At 45.6% G+C, this 16,496-nt stretch overlaps 1 protein-coding gene across 1 annotated transcript in view; it reads right to left on the bottom strand.

The window, feature by feature from the left end:
• Positions 1-16,496, bottom strand: part of LOC139264118 (uncharacterized) — a 416,942-nt gene that overhangs the window by 315,251 nt on the left and 85,195 nt on the right. The window contains exon 4 of the mRNA XM_070880210.1: positions 4,640-4,818. Coding sequence (XP_070736311.1) covers positions 4,640-4,818 — 179 coding nt within the window. The remainder of the gene's footprint in view (positions 1-4,639; positions 4,819-16,496) is intronic.

Here is a 16,496-nt window from a genome sequence, read left to right as displayed (position 1 = left end):
TTTGACAAATTTGCTGCAGTTCTTTGAGGAAGCAACGAGCAGGGTGGATAAGCAGGAACCAGGGGATGTGGTGGATTTCCAGAAGCCCTTCGATAAGGTGCCACATAAAAGGTTATTGCATAAGATAAGAGCTCACGGGGTTGGGAATAATATATTAGCATGGATAGAAGATTAGCTATCGAACAGAAAACAGAGAGTTGGGATAAATGAGACATTTTCCGGTTGGCAAACAGTAACTAGTGGGGTGCCACAGGGATCGTTGCTGGGGTCTCAATTATTTACAATCTATATTAATGACTTGGTTAAAGGGACTGAGGGTAATGTAGCCAAGTTTGCTGATAATACAAAGATGGGTGGGAAAGCAAGTTGTGAGGAGGACATATAGAATCTGCAAAGAGATATAGACAGGCTAAGTGAGTGGGCAAACATTTGGCAGATGGAGTATAATGTGGGAAAGTATGAGGTTATCCACTTTGGTAGGAAAAATAAAAAAGCAAATTTATATTTAAATGGAGAGAGATTACAAAATGGGCTATAATTGCATTGGAGGCAGTTCAGAGAATGTTCACTCGGTTGATTCCTGAGATGAAGTGGGTTGACTTTTGAAGAACGTTGAGCTGGTTGGGCCTATATTTATTGGAGTTAGAAACATAGAAACATAGAAAATAGGTGCAGGAATAGGCCAGTCGGCCCTTCGAGCCTGCACCTCCATTCATGGCTGATCATTTACCTCAGTACCTCTTTCCTGCTTTTTCTCCATACCCCTTGATCCCCTTAGCTGTAAGGGCCATATCTAACTCCCTCTTGAACATATCTAACGAACTGGCATCAACAATTCTCTGAGTGAAGAAGTTTCTCCTCATCTTGGTCCTAAATGGCTCACCTCTTATCCTTAGACTATGACCCCTGGTTCTGGATTCCCTCAACATCGGGAACATTCTTCCTGCATCTAACCTGTCCAGTCCCGTCAGAATTTTATATGTTTCTTTGAGATCCCCTCTCATTCTTCTAAACTCCAGTGAATAGAGGCCCAGTCAATCCAATCTCTCCTCATATGTCACTCCTGCCATCCCGGGAATCAATCTGGTGAACCTTTGCTGCACTCCCTCAATAGCAAGAATGTCCTTCCTCAGATTAGGAGACCAAAACTGAACACAATATTCCAGGTGAGGCCTCACCAAGGCCCTGTACAGCTACAGTAAGACCTCCCTACTCCTATACACAATTCCCCTAGCTATGAAGGCCAAAATATCATTTGCCTTCTTCACCGCGTGCTGCACCCGCATGCCAACCTTCAATGACTGATGTACCATGACACCCAGGTCTCGTTGCACCTCCCCTTTTCCTAATCTTCCGCCATTCAGATAATATTCTACCTTCATGTTTTTACCACCAAAGTGGATAACCTCACATTTATCCACATTATACTGTATCTGCCATGCATTTGCCCACTCACCTAACCTGTCCAAGTCACCCTGCAGCCTCTGAGCATCCTCCTCACAGCTCACACCGCCACCCAGCTTAGTGTCATCTGCAAACTTGGAGATATTATTCTCAAATCCTTCATCTAAATCATTGATGTATATTGCAAATAGCTGGGGTCCCAGCACTGAGCCCTGCAGCACTCCACTAGTCACTGCCTGCCATTCTGAAAAGGACCCGTTTATCCCGACTCTCTGATTCCTGTCTGCCAACCAGTTCTCTATCCACGTCAATACATTACCCCCAATACCATGTGCTTTAATTTTGCACACCAATTTCTTGTGCGGGACCTTGTCAAAAGCCTTTTGAAAGTCCAAATACACCACATCCACTGGTTCTCCCTTGTCCACTCTACTAGTTACATCCTCAAAAAATTTTAGAAGATTTGTCAAGCATGATTTCCCTTTCATAAATCCATGCTGACTTGGACCGATCCTGTCACTGCTTTCCAAACGCGCTGCTATTTCATCTTTAATAATTAATTCCAAAATTTTCCCCACTACTGATGTCAGGCTAACCGGTCTATTATTCCCCGTTTTCTCTCTCCCTCCTTTTTTAAAAAGTGGTGTTACATTAGCTACCCTCCAGTCTATAAGAACTGATCCAGAGTCAATAGACTGTTAGAAAATGATCACCAATGCATCCACAATTTCTAGGGCCACTTCGTTAAGTACTCTGGGATGCAGACTATCAGATCCTGGGGATTTTTCTGTGTTCAATCCCATCAATTTCCTGAACACAATTTCCCGACTAATAAGGATTTCCTTCAGTTCCTCCTTCTCGCTAGTCCCTCGGTCCCCCAGTATTTCCGGAAGATTATTTGTGTCTTCCTTTGTGAAGACAGAACCAAAATATTTGTTCAATTGATCTGCCATTTCTTTGTTCCCCATTATATATTCACCTGATTCTGACTGCAAGTGACCTACGTTTGTCTTCACTAATCTTTTTCTCGTCACATATCTATAGAAGCTTTTGCAGTCAGTTTTTATGTTCCCAGCAAGCTTCCTCTCATACTCTATTTCCCCCCTCCTAATTAAACCCTTTGTCCTCCTCTGCTGAATTCTAAATTGCTCCCAGTCCTCAGGTTTGCTGCTTTTTCTGGCCAATTGATATGCCTCTTCCTTGGATTTAACACTGTCCTTAATTTCCCTTGTTAGCCACGGTTTAGCCACCTTCCCCGTTTTATTTTTACTCCAGACAGGGATGTACAATTGTTGAAGTTCATCCATGTAATCTTTAAATGTTTGCCATTGCCTATCCACCGTCAACCTTTTAAGTATTATTCGCCAGTATATTCTAGCCAATCCACGTCTTATACCATCGAAGTTACCTTTCCTTAAGTTCAGGACCCTAGTCTCTGAATTAACTGTGTCACTCTCCATCTTAATGAAGAATTCTACCATATTATGGTCACTCTTCCCCAAGGGGCCTCGCACAACACGATTGCTAATTAGTCCTTTCTCGTTACACATCACCCAGTCTAGGATGGCCAGTCCTCTAGTTGGTTCCCCGACATATTGGTCTAGAAAACCATCCCTAATATACTCCAGGAAATCCTCCTCCACCGTACTGCTACCAGTTTGGTTAGCCCAATCTATATGTAGATTAAAGTCGCCCATGATAACTGCTGTACCTTTATTGCACGCATCCCTAATTTCTTGTTTGATGCTGTCCCCAACTGTTTAGTGGTCTGTACACAACTCCCACTAGCGTTTTCTGCCCTTTGGTATTCCGCAGCTCTACCCATACAGATTCCACATCATCCAAGCTAATGTCCTTCCTTACTATTGCGTTAATTTCCTTTTTAACCAGCAACGCTACCCCACCTCCTTTTCCTTTCTGTCTATCCTTCCTGAATGTTGAATACCCCTGGATGTTGAGTTCTCAGCCTTGGTCACCTTGGAACCATGTCTCCGTAATCCCAATTATATCATATTCGTTAATAGCTGCCTGCGCAGTTAATTCTTCCACCTTATTACGAATACTCCTCGCATTGAGGCAGAGCCTTCAGGCTTGTCTTTTTAACACACTTTGTCCCTTTAGACTTTTGCTGTAATGTGGCCCTTTTTAATTTTTGCCTTGGGTTTCTCTGCCCTCCACTTTTACTTTTCTTCTTTCTATCTTTTGCTTCAGCACCCATTGTACTTCCCTCTGTCTCCCTGCATAGGTTCCCATCCCCCTGCCATATTAGTTTAACCCCTCCCCAACAGCACTGACAAATACTCTCCCTCGGTCATTGTTTCCAGTCCTGCCCAGATGCAGACTGTCCGAGTTGAGAAGAATGAGAGGTGATCTTATTAAAACATATAAGATACTGAGGGGCTCGACAAGGTAGGTGCAGAGAGAATGTTTCCACTCGTGGGGGAATCTAGAACTAGAGGGCATAGTTTAAGAACTGATATGAGGAGGAATTTTTTCTCTCAGAGGGTCGTAAATCTGTGGAATTCTCTGCCCCAGAGAGCTGCGGAGGTTGAGTCATTGAATATATTTAAGGTGGAGATAGACAGATTTTTCAGCGATAATGGAATGAAGGGTTATGGGAAGCGGGCAGGGAAGTGGAGCTGAGCCCAAGATCAGATCAGCCATGATCTTAGTGAATGGCGGAGCAGGCTCGAGGGGCCAAATGGCCTACTCCTGCTCCTATTTCTTATATTCTTTTGAAGGTTTAAAGAGACCCAAATCTGTCAGCAGAACTTGATATTGGCAAAATCTTCAACAGTTGTAATTATTTTACCATTAAAAAGATGTAAATAGAATTTTTATTCTGATAAAAGATTTATAATTACAGCACTGCTTCTGTGAACAAGTTATTCTGTTCTATAATTAAAACTGAAGTTAACCATTGCAATACCATGCCTGCATATTTGTAATTTGTAATCTTTACCACTGGCCTTCATTTTTTTTGACAAATCAACACATCAGTTAACAGGCTACCATAAATCATGGAAGGTATAATTTGTATCTACTGGCATAAATTTATCAGAATTTCTGCTCAGCTAATGTCATTCAATGCCAAGTTAACTATTATTCCATTAAAAAGGGGATCTTGAGTTACTCAAAGTAATCAAAAGGCCCTGCCTCGTGCCCAGGGATACAATTGGAAACACAAACACACTCAATAAAGGATCTTACAAGAAGAAATAATTTCAAGCAGTACCTTTGTAAAGTACGAACAGCTCCCTTCATCAGAGACCAAAGCCACGGCGCCTTTTACTTCGGAGGAAATATTACACCCATCGCCACCATCTCTGAGAATATACGGTAATGACCTCCAGCTTTTCATTATCCAATCGTATCTGGCATCCAGTCGTTTGCCAACAACTGTCATTTGCAATTCTGAAATAAAATGTTTCTTGTTATAGAATTTAGTGACAGATCCATACAGTCTGGTTGGTGATGCCCATCAATTCAATCCAAATGTACACCAAAAGTTAATGAATTTAAACCTCAGCTATGTTATTACATAATACATTATCCAAAACATAAACTCCAAATTAGTTGCAGAAACCTGTCTACCCCCCTCACTATCAAATCGCCTTGAACACCACATTTCTATACTTTGCTGTGCCCCCGTGCAGTCATTTGCCCCACGGTGCCGTGGAAGTGCTCTAGACTGCACTCCCCCGAGGTGTCGTCACCCTCACTGGTATTCAGTATTGAAAGTACCATGCTCCTGGAGGATTCCTGCACTGCCTGTCTCTTCCTATTCTACCGGATGACCGCCCACTTACTCCTCCTGGACGCTGTGTAGCTGCGGGGTGACCACCTCCTAGAAAGTGTGCTCCGGGAACATCTCAGCCTCCCAGATGCCCGCAATGACTCCAGCTACTCCTCGAACTGAGAAACCCCAGAGCTTGAGTTTGGAGGTACTTTATGAACATGTGATTATCGAGGACACATGGAGCAAACTAGTTCCCACATGGCACAGAAATTGCAGGCAAAGGGTTCAGTTGTTCCATCGTTTGCTTAATAGTCTATCTATTTATGTTTTATATAATAATATATAATAAATATGTTTTTAGTTTAAGTATCCTTCATTTAGTTTTCTACAATACAATGACTATACTTCAAAAGTACTTTATTGGCTGTATCGAACTTTGGGATTTCCTGAGGTCGTGAAAGGAGCTATAAAAATCCTATTTATTATTCATTTATGTATAATCAGATTTTTATTTAACACAATTCGGATCCCTTTTAATGTTGGTATCCTCTCCCCTTAGATATAATTAATTACTCTGATTATTTACTTATTTACTGTTGCCACTTGGTTTAAATTACTGAGCACCTCCTTTTGCCTCTGAGTCTAATTCCTACTTTCACCAAATTCCCGTTGCCACTCTGTTTCAACTAGTTTAAACCGGCACTGCCCATCACCCAACTATGCCTGCTCTCTGTTCTCATTGACTCTAGACTCCCTCCTACTGCCTCCTATCTATTCCCCGTTTACTACCAGGATAAATGTATCCTAATAACTGTGGCATAACCAGGCCAATGTAACTTGAGTTTTCTGTGTCCATTCACGTGCGCATTTTGGCTGTCGCTCCGGACCCGAGCCCATCACTTCCTTTTCCATTTTTTTTCTTCGCCTTTTTTATTTCTTTTCTCTTTACCCTTCCTAGACCCCTCTCTCCTGTTGTCATGCCTCTTTTCAGTTCTCCCCTCTCAGGAACTCTGCCCTCACAAATCCCTACCCTAACCTTTCCGTACTCCTCGACCTTCTTACTCTCCTGCTGACATCCCAGGCTTGACTCCCTTAGAAGCCTACAGCTTCCCTCTGCGCCTCTTTTGGCATCAAAGGGCCCATCGAGGCTCTTGTCACTGCTTCTTTACGAGCAGCAACCACAACTGTCCCTTCCTGCACACCCGGAAGGGGCTAATCTTGTCAATCTCCTCCCCGTCCAACTCACCCCTCCCAGTGCTGACCCTGTAGACTCTGCCGTGAGTTAGCTGTCACCGACCCTCTCCACATCACCCTCCAGAAAATCCATTCACTTGTGATCAAGGCACTTGCCATCCATGAGCTTATTGTGGATGATTAAATTATCATGGCTTTGACGGAAATCTAGCTGAGGGGTGATGATATCTTGCCCCTAAATCAAGCTTCCCCACCTGGCTATACCTTCCACCACTTGCCCCGTCCAGACATTTGCGGTGGCAGTGTGGCTCTTCTCACCAAATCATACCTTGGTCTGTCCCCTTATCCCTCTGACACTTTCTCCTCCTTTGAACATCTCACCTTATTCCACCCTTCTCACCTCATTAAAATCTTTGTTCTCTACTGCCCGCCCAAGTACCATAAACATTTTCTCACCACGATACCTTCACTGCTTTCCTCCCTCAGGCTCTGCACCGGGCGAATTCTCATCCTCGATGCGTTCAACCCCCATCTCAATTCATCATGCTCTCTCTCCTCTGAGTTCACTGCCCTCCTATCCTCCTTTAATCTCTCCCTCCATGTAAACTTCTCAACCCATATTCATGGCCATCCCCTTTACCTTGCCATCGCATTTGGCCTCACTACTCCCATCTTGACAATTACAGATAAGGCCATCTCTAATCATTTCCTTCTATTGCTCTCCACCTATATCCCCATTCCTCCTCCGAACATTACTTCCTTCTGTGTCCGCCCCTGGAGCAAACTCTCTCCCGACTCTCTTACAACTGCACTTTCAAAATCCCAACTGTCCAGACTTTGGCCCTCCATTCACCACAACTTTTCTGCTTAACCACACCATCACCTCCATCTTTGATGCCCTAGTCCCCATTAAAACAATTACTCTCTCTCACCCTAACCGTTCCCCCTGGTATGGCCCTCATCTCCACTCCCTTAACGCAGACTTAAACAGGTATGGCGGACAACTGGTTTAGCCATTCACTGCCAGATCTGGTTGGACCACATAAAGCACTATCGGGTCCTGCTCTCATCTGCCAAAACTGCTCACTATTCCAGGATCATCCTGGAATGCAAAGATAATCCACGACTTCTTTTCTCTACTGCAAACCATCTTCTTAAACCCTTCTCCGCTGTCTGCTCCACCCTCACCTCTAACAACAAATGCAAGGACCTCATAGAGTTCTTTGTCACGAAGATTGAGACCATCCAATCAGCTGCCTCTATTACTTCCCTCCCTTCCCCATGCCCACCGGGCCAAACTTCCTCTAAGGTTCCCCCCTGTCCTTGTCCTGAATGCACATCTTTCTCTCCTATCTCCCCTCATGTCTTCTCCGAGCTTATCTTGTCCACAAGTCCCACCTCCTGCTCCTTCGACCCACTAAACTGCTGGCCACCCAACTTCCCTTCCTGGCTCCCATGTTAGCTGATATTGTTAACAGTTCTCTCTCCTTGGGTACTGGCCCCCTCTCCTTCAAACCTCATTGAAGTTTATATATACTCATTGGAGTTTAGAATAATGAGAGGTAATCTTATTGAAGCATATAAGGTTCTGAGGGGGCTTGATGGGGTAGATATAGAGAGGACGTTTCCTCTCATTGGGGAATCTAAAACTAGGGGGCATAGTTTCAGAATAAGGGGTCACCCATTTAAAACGGAGATGAGGAGGAATTTCTTCTCTCAGAGGGTCGTGAATCTTTGGATTTCTGTATTCCAGAGAGCTGTTAAGGTTGGGTCATTGAATATATTTAAAGTAGAGAGACACAGATTTTTGAATGATAGGAGAATCAAGGATCATGGGGAATGGGCAGAAAAGTGGAGTCGAGGCCAAGATCAGATCAGCCATGACACTGAATGGCGAAGCAGGCTCAAAGGTCCAAATGGCCTACTCCTGCTCGTATTTCTTAAATCTGCTGTCATCACCTTGCTCCTCAAAAAAGTCAACCCTTGACCCCTCCGTCCTTGCAAACTATCGCCCCATCTCCAATCTCCCTTTCCTGTTCAAAGTCGTTAAACAGGTTGTCGCCTCCCAAATCCATGCCATCTTTCCCGGAATTCCATGTTTGAATCCCTCAATCAGGTTTTCACCCCTGCCATAGTACCGAAACAGCTCTTATCAAAGTCACAAATGAATGTGAATGTGACAAAGATAAACTATCTCTCCTCATCCTTCTCAACCTGTCTGCAGCCACTGACATGGTTGACCACTCCACCCTCCTCCAGCTGGTTGGACTGAACTCGCCTGCTTCCATTTAGCATTTAGGAAGGATAAACAGAAAGGAAAAGGAGGCGGGGTGGCGTTGCTGGTTAAAGAAGAAATCAATGCAATTGTAAGGAAGGACATTAGCCTGGATGATGTGGAATCAGTATGCATGGAGCTGCGGAATTCCAAAGGGCAGAAAACGCTAGTGGGTGTTGTCTATAGACCACCAAATAGTAGTAGTGAGGTTGGGGACAGCATCAAACAAGAAATAAGGGATGTGTGCAATAAAGGTACAGCAGTAATCATGGGTGACTTTAATCTACATATTGATTGGGCTAACCTAACTGGTAGCAATGCGGTGGAGGAGGATTTCCTGGAATGTATTAGGGATGGTTTTATCGACCAATATGTCGAGGAACCAACCAGGGAGCTGGCCATCCTAGACTGGGTGATGTGTAATGAGAAGGGACTAATTAGCAATCTTGTTGTGCGAGGCCCCTTGGGGAAAAGTGACCATAATATGGTAGAATTCCTTATTAAGATGGAGAGTGACAAAGTTAATTCAGAAACTTGGGTCCTGAACTTAAGGATAGGTAACGTCGACGATATGAGCCGTGAATTGGCTAGAATAGACTGGCAAAGATTACTCAAAGGGTTGACGGTGGATAAGCAGTGGCAAAGATTTAAAGATCACATGGATGGACTTCAGCAATTGTTCATCCCTGTCTGGAGTAAAAATAAAACCGGGAAGGTGGCTCAACTGTGGCTAACAAAGGAAATTAAGGATAGTGTTAAAGCCAAGGAAGAGGCATATAAATTGGCGAGAAAAAGCAACAAACCTGAGGACTGGGAGAAATTTAGAATTCAGCAGAGGAGGACAAAGGGTTTAATTAGGAGGGGGAAAATAGAGTATGAGAGGAAGCTTGCAGGGAATATAAAAACTGACTGCAAAAGCTTCGATAAATATGTGAAGAGAAAAAGATTAGTAAAGACAAACGTAGGTCAGTTGCAGTCGGATTCAGGTGAATTTGTAATGGGGAACAAAGAAATGGCAGACTAATTGAACCAATACTTAGGTTCTGTCTTCACGAAGAAAGATACAAATAACCTTCCGAAGGTACTAGGGAACAGTGGGTCTAGTGAGAAGGAGGAACTGAAGGATATCCTTATTAGGCGGGAAATTGTGTTAGGGAAATTGATGGAATTGACGTCTGATAAATCGCCGGGGCCTGATAGTCTGCATTCCAGAGTACTCAACGAAGTGGCCCGAGAAATAGTGGATGCATTGGTGATCATTTTCCAACAGTCTATCGACTCTGGATCAGTTCCTATGGACTGGAGGGTAGCTAATGTAACACCACTTTTTAAAAAAGGAGGGAGAGAAAACGGGTAATTACAGACCGGTTAGCCTGACATCAATAGTGGGGAAAATATTGGAATGAATCATTAGGGATGAAATAGCAGCGCATTTGGAAAGCAGCGACAGGATCGGACCAAGTCAGCATGGATTTATGAAAGGGAAATCATGCTTGACAAATCTTCTGGAATTTTTTGAGGATGTAACTAGTAGAGTGGACAAGGGAGAACCAGTAGATGTGGTGTATTTGGACTTTCAAAAAGGCTTTTGACAAGGTCCCGCACAAGAGATTGGTGTGCAAAATCAAAGCACATGGTATTGGGGGTAATATTCTGACGTGGATAGGGAACTAGTTGGCAGACAGGAATCAGAGAGTCGGGATAAACGGGTCCTTTTCAGAATGGCAGGCAGTGACTAGTGAAGTGCCACAGGGCTCAGTGCTGGGACCCCAGCTCTTAACAATGTACATTAACGATTTAGATGAAGGAATGGAGTTTAATATCTTGAAGTTTGCGGATTACACTAAACTGGGTGGCGGTGTGAGCTGTGAGGAAGATGCTAAGAGGCTGCAGGGTGACTTGGACAGGTTAGGTGAGTGGGCAAATACATGGCAGATACAGTATAATGTGGATAAATGTGAGGTTATCCACTTTGGGGGCAAAAGCACGAAGGCAGAATATTATCTGAATGGCGGCAGATTAGGAAAAGGGGAGGTGCAACGAGACCTGGGTGTCATGGTTCATCAGTAACTGAAAGTGGGCATGCAGGCGGCAAAGAAGGCAAATGGTATGTTGGCCTTCATAGCTAGGGGATTTGAATATAGAAGCAGGGAGGTCTTAATGCAGCTGTACAGGGCCTTAGTGAGGCCTCACGTGGAATATTGTGTTCAGTTTTGGTCTCCTAGTCTGAGGAAGAACGTTCTTGCTTTTGAGGGAGTGCAGTGAAGGTTCACCAGACTGATTCCAGGGATGGCTGGGCTGTCATATGAGGAGAGACTGGATCAACTGGGCCTTTAGTCACTGGAGTTTAGAAGGATGAGAGGGGATCTCATAGAAACGTATAAGATTCTGACAGGACTGGACAGGATAGATGCGGGAAGAATGTTCCCGATGTTGGGGAAGTCCAGAATCTTAGGATAAGAGGTCGGCCATTTAGGACTGAGATGAGGAGAAACTTCTTCACTCAGAGAGTTGTTAACCTGTGGAATTCCCTGCTGCAGAGAGTTGTTGGTGCCAGTTCACTGGATATATTTAAGAGGGAGTTAGATATGCCCTTACGGTTAAGGGGATCAAGGGGTATGGAGAGAAAGCAGGAAAGGGGTACTGAAGGAATAATCAGCTATGATCTTATTGAATGGCAGTGCAGGCTCGAAGGGCTGAATGGCCTACTCCTGCACCTATTTTCTATCTTTCTATGTTTCTATTCTTATCTGTATAATCGTAGCCAGGGAATCACCTGCAATGGCTTCTTTTCTCACTCCTGCACTGCTACCTCTGGTATCCCCCAAGGATCTACGGATCTTGGCCCCCTCCTATTTCTCATCTACATGCTGCCCTTCAGCAACATCATCCAAAAACAGTCAGTTCCACATGTACGCTGATGTCACCCAGCTCTTCCTCATCACCACTTATCTTGACCCCTCCATTATACCTAAATTGTCATACTGCTTGCCCGACATCCAGTACTGCATGCGTTGAAATTTCCTCCAACTAAATATTGGGAACACCAAAGTCATTGGTCCTGAAATTTTGATGTCTTCGACAGCATACGATCATAAATCATTTAGAAAGGCCTCGCAACTTCTGAGTTTCCACATGCGCGAAAAACCAGGTACGCCTTGACAGATCATGCGAACCAGTTTCGCTATTTGCCCGACAACTGCCCAGCAATTGTCCACGAAACTCTTACAACTGATAACAGGTGTAGGGCCTGCTTTGATCAGCGTAAGGGTTATTATAAATCTTAAATTAAACATTTAATAAAAAATTAATGCACAAACATTTAAAATAAGTCAATGCAAATATTGGCTCGGATTAAAATGGTTAAAATTGTTTTTCAAAAAATTAAATTTTTATTGTATTTGGTGTAATGAAGGGAGTTATGAATAAAATTGAAATTCAGAACATTTATATTTATTGGAATTGTCAAAACTGTTCAATAATTTGGGGATTCCATTGCATGTCAGTAGAGGATTCCATTCCGAAATGACTGTAATGGAATCCTTCTTCATAATTGGAAGGCTGGGCCCACATGATCCAAGAGACCCATCAAACCGCCTGCATCCCTGGGATCTGTGTGCTATTCCACTGCCGTACGTATGGAAGCCCGAGACTCGAACTCTCCGGAGCTTGGACAGCAGCAGGTAGGTGCGGAAATGTATTGCCTACAACCGCAATTTCAGGGCCAACGTCTTCGGTCCTCACCACAAGCTCCGGTCCCTAGCCACTGACTCTATGCCTCTCCTTGGCAACTGTCTAAGGCTGAACCAGACTGTTCACAACCTTGGTGTTATATTTGACTCCAAAATGAGGTCCAACCTCATATCTGCACCATCATTAAGACCAATTTCCATGTCTGGAACATCACCTGACTCCGTCCCTACCGCAGCTCATCTGCTGCTAAAACCTTCATCCATGTCTTTGTTACCTCTAGATTTGACTAGTCCAATGCACTCCTGGCCAGCTTCTCATGTTCTATCCTCCGTAAACTTGAGGTCATCCAAAACTCTGCTGCCCGTGACTTAACTCACACCAAATCCTGTTCACCCATCCCCCTGTGCTCACTGACCTACATTGGCTCCCGATTAAGCAACACCTCGATTTCAAAATTCTCACCCTTGTTTTCAAATCCCTTCATGGCCTCGCCCCTCCCTATCTATGTAATCTCCTCCAGCCCCACAACCAAGTTCCGCATAAACTTTAACATATGAAAAGCCGGTCCCGGGCTGCACGGCACTGGTAGAGAGCTGTGTGGCTGCCCAGCTTCTATGGAACGTTTCCCACAGCCCTCCGAGATATCTGCGCTCCTCTAATTCTAACCTCTTGAGCATACCTGATTTCAAACGCTCCACCATTGGTGGCCGTGCCTTTAGCTGCCAAGGCTATAAGTTCTGAAATTCCCTCCCTAAACCTCTCCACCTCTCTTTCCTCCTTTAAGACGCTCCTTAAAACCTACCTCTCAACTGTCCTAATATCGCCTTATGTGGCTTGGTGTCAAATTTTGTTTTATAACACTCCTGTAAACGCCTTGGGACATTTTACTACATTAAAGGCGCACACACACACACACACACACACAGGCCGTTGTTGTTCAGCAAGCTACTCCGTTTAGCAGATTTACCCAATTCTGTCAACACCAATGCTGCGCTCGCAATAGATATCCCTCTAATATATGGATGTGTCTATTTGTACCGCCAAAATGGCCGCCTTGTCTCTCATTATCACGTGACTTATTGCTGATTGGTCCCCTTGGAGGATAAGTCATACCCTGAAGTTTCTCTGGAATGTGTAACTGGAACTGCCCAGCCCAAGTTCTCACTCACTGACTTTGCGAATTGTAACTCGATCCATTTTGACTTCAGAAGCCACAGAGGATAGATCTCCCCAAAAGCCACCAAGTTCCAGCCAAAGTCCCTTACCCCAGCACAAGTGCTGCCTCCCCCGGCCAAAGTCCCTTACCCAAGCGCAAATTCATACCTTCCCCCTTCCCCCCCACCAGCCATAGATGGGACATTGTGTGCAGCTTGTTAACAGGTTTTTTTATTGGGTATAAAGTGAATAGTGACAGTGTCGTGACTTCTGGATTTCATCCACTCCAACGATGTCCCATGTAACACATGCACCGAGCTTTCCGAGAAATCACTGGAAGAACATGATCTGTCTTCCCTGAGTTCCGTCTCTCCCCTCCGATCCCCCCCCCACAAACCCGTCTCTCTCTCTCTCTCTCTCTCTCTCCCCCTCCCTGCCAGTTCTCTCTATCTATCTCTCTTTCTCCCCCCCCCTTCACTTGGCTTTCTTCACCCCCCCACCCCAGAACCCCCAAACTCTTCCCCCCCCCCGACCCCCCAAACTCTTCCCCCCCCAGTACTCTCTCCCCCAGCAATCTCTCCTCCCACCCCCCCCCCAACAATCTCCATCTCTCTGAACCGCCCCCCCAACCCCCAGCCATGTCTATCTCTCTCAACCGCATCACCTCGCCCAAGGCTCTCTCTCCCTCTCCCAAGCTCTCGCTCCCCATCTCTCTCCACAACACCCCCCCCCCCCACCCACCCCAGCTCTCTCTCTATATCTATCTCTCTCCACCTCCCCCGCTCCTCCCAGGCTCCCTCTCTCAACCTCCCCCCGCCAAAGCTCTCTCTTCCCCCCAAGCTCTCTCTTTCCCTCCCCCTTCCCCCAGTACTTGCTCTCAACAACCCCCCCCCCCCCACCCCGGCCACTCTCTATCTCTCTCAACCTCCCACCCACCCAAGCTCCCTCTTTCTCTCTCTCTCTCCTCCCACTGGCCGCCCGCCACTCAGCGGGAGGTTCGGGGTTCGGTCGGAGGCTTTGGACGTTCAGTCAGACAATGTGCTCAGTTCAGAATGAACGTGTTCAGGACCCAACTTCCGGTTCCAGTTTGGGGTGGGAGGCATCGGGGGCGGAGTCTCGAGAGGACACGGGTGCAGAAGGACAGAAAAAAGACTGTACAAATTGTCAGTCCCCTAACATATACCTTTAGAAACACACGAGTTGCACCTGGACAGTCAACTGCCAACCACAATAATTAACAGCTAGTCAGGGACATATTTACAACTGATTGACTGTTAACTGCCACTGACTTTCTGTTTACAGAAAAGTTTTAAAGTAAGAAAACTGGGTTAAGTTTCAGTTTGATAACAACACACTATCTGTACTACTCACCCACTACTTACTAGTAAATTCCCACTCTCACCAAATTCCCATCGCCACCCCACTTAGCAGATTCACCCAACTCTTTTTTTTTCTTTTTTTTACTAAAACCGACAGATCAATCAAATGAAACTTTTAGCATTGAAGAATCAAATTAAAATTTGGTTGCCGGGGGTGATGATGCACTCCAGTCCCTCCGGCGCCCACCTCTGGCGGAAGGCCGTGAGCGTACCGGCGGACACCGCGTGCTCCATCTCCAGGGACACCCTGGCTCGGATGTAACCACGGAAGAATGGCAGGCAGTCAGGCTGAACGACCCCCTCCACCGCCCGCTGTCTGGACCGGTTGATGGCCACCTTGCCCAACTTTGTCCTCACCCAGCTCTGTGCTCACAGCTGTTTCCTATCTTTTATCCCAGTAGTATCTGAATTGATGAGTTTACTTCTCATCCTCCCATTCTAAAAATCCTCTCAAGCACCACACAGAGATCCTGTTATATTCGTCTTGGATCCCTTGCCACAGGACTAAGACCAAGACCTTGCTCTGCTAAGCCCGTGTGGTAGCCATTGTGCAACGGCCACCCAACATTAAAAGATGCACAGGCATCTTCCACCCTTCAAAATGAAGTTCGGGACCTGGAACGTCAGGACCCTCATGGACAACTCCAACAGCGATAGACCGGAACGCCACACCACCATGGTTGCCCAGGAACTTAGACGCTTCGATGTCGACATTGCTGTGCTAAGCGAGACCCGGCAGGTAGGGGAAGGCCAGCTCAAGGAACAAGTTGGAGGTTACACCTTCTTCTGGAAAGGCAAACCAAGGAAGAACGCTGCCTCCACGGGATCGGTTTCGCCATCAAGAATGAGCTGGTCGACCGCCTCAGAGACTCCCCCTGCGGGATTAGCGAACGTCTCATGACTCTCCGACTCACCCTTGCCCGGAATCAGTGCGTCACAGTTATCAGTGCATACGCCTCAACACGCGATGCAACAGATGAAGCCAAAGAGGGTTTTTACTCCAGCCTTGAACAATCCCTGCCCTGCGTCCCTGTGGACGACAAACTGATCCTCCTCGGCGACTTCAATGCCAGGGTCGGTAAGGGCACAGACCTCTGGGGAGATGTGATTGGCAGAGAGGGGGCAGGGAAAACCAAATCCAGTGGTACCCTGCACCTGACAAAATGCCTAGTACACGACCTTGTCATCACCAACACCTTGTTCCGCCAAAGGGACAAGTACAAGGCATTGTGGTAACACCCTCACTCCAAACGCTGGCACCTGCTCAACTACGTCATCGTTCGAGCCGGGGATCGCAAGGATGTGCACATCACCCGCGCCATGACAGGAGCGGACGACTGCTGGACGGACCACCGCCTAATCCATTCCGTCATCAAGATATTCAACTTTTCCCTCAGGATATTAATCCAACTGCAGTGTTCCTCACTCAGTTACAAGTTGTACTTCAAAATTACAGTGAAAGTCTGGAGAAAAATTCTATATTCCACCCTCACACATATAATTAAAACAAAATACTCAGATTGTAGTGCCATCCGTACAGTAATTACTACTTTCCCATAGCTCCAGAACAAAAGTAGTGAATTGTAAAACTACTGGAAATTAATTGATTTTAAATTCTCATATATAGTGTGTACATTAAATACTACATTGTGAAACA

The sequence above is a fragment of the Pristiophorus japonicus genome, chromosome 5, assembly GCF_044704955.1.
Source record: "Pristiophorus japonicus isolate sPriJap1 chromosome 5, sPriJap1.hap1, whole genome shotgun sequence".
NCBI lineage: Eukaryota > Metazoa > Chordata > Chondrichthyes > Pristiophoridae > Pristiophorus > Pristiophorus japonicus.
The sequence above is the reverse complement of the archived record's forward strand: the minus strand, read 5'-3'. Positions and strand labels throughout refer to the sequence as shown.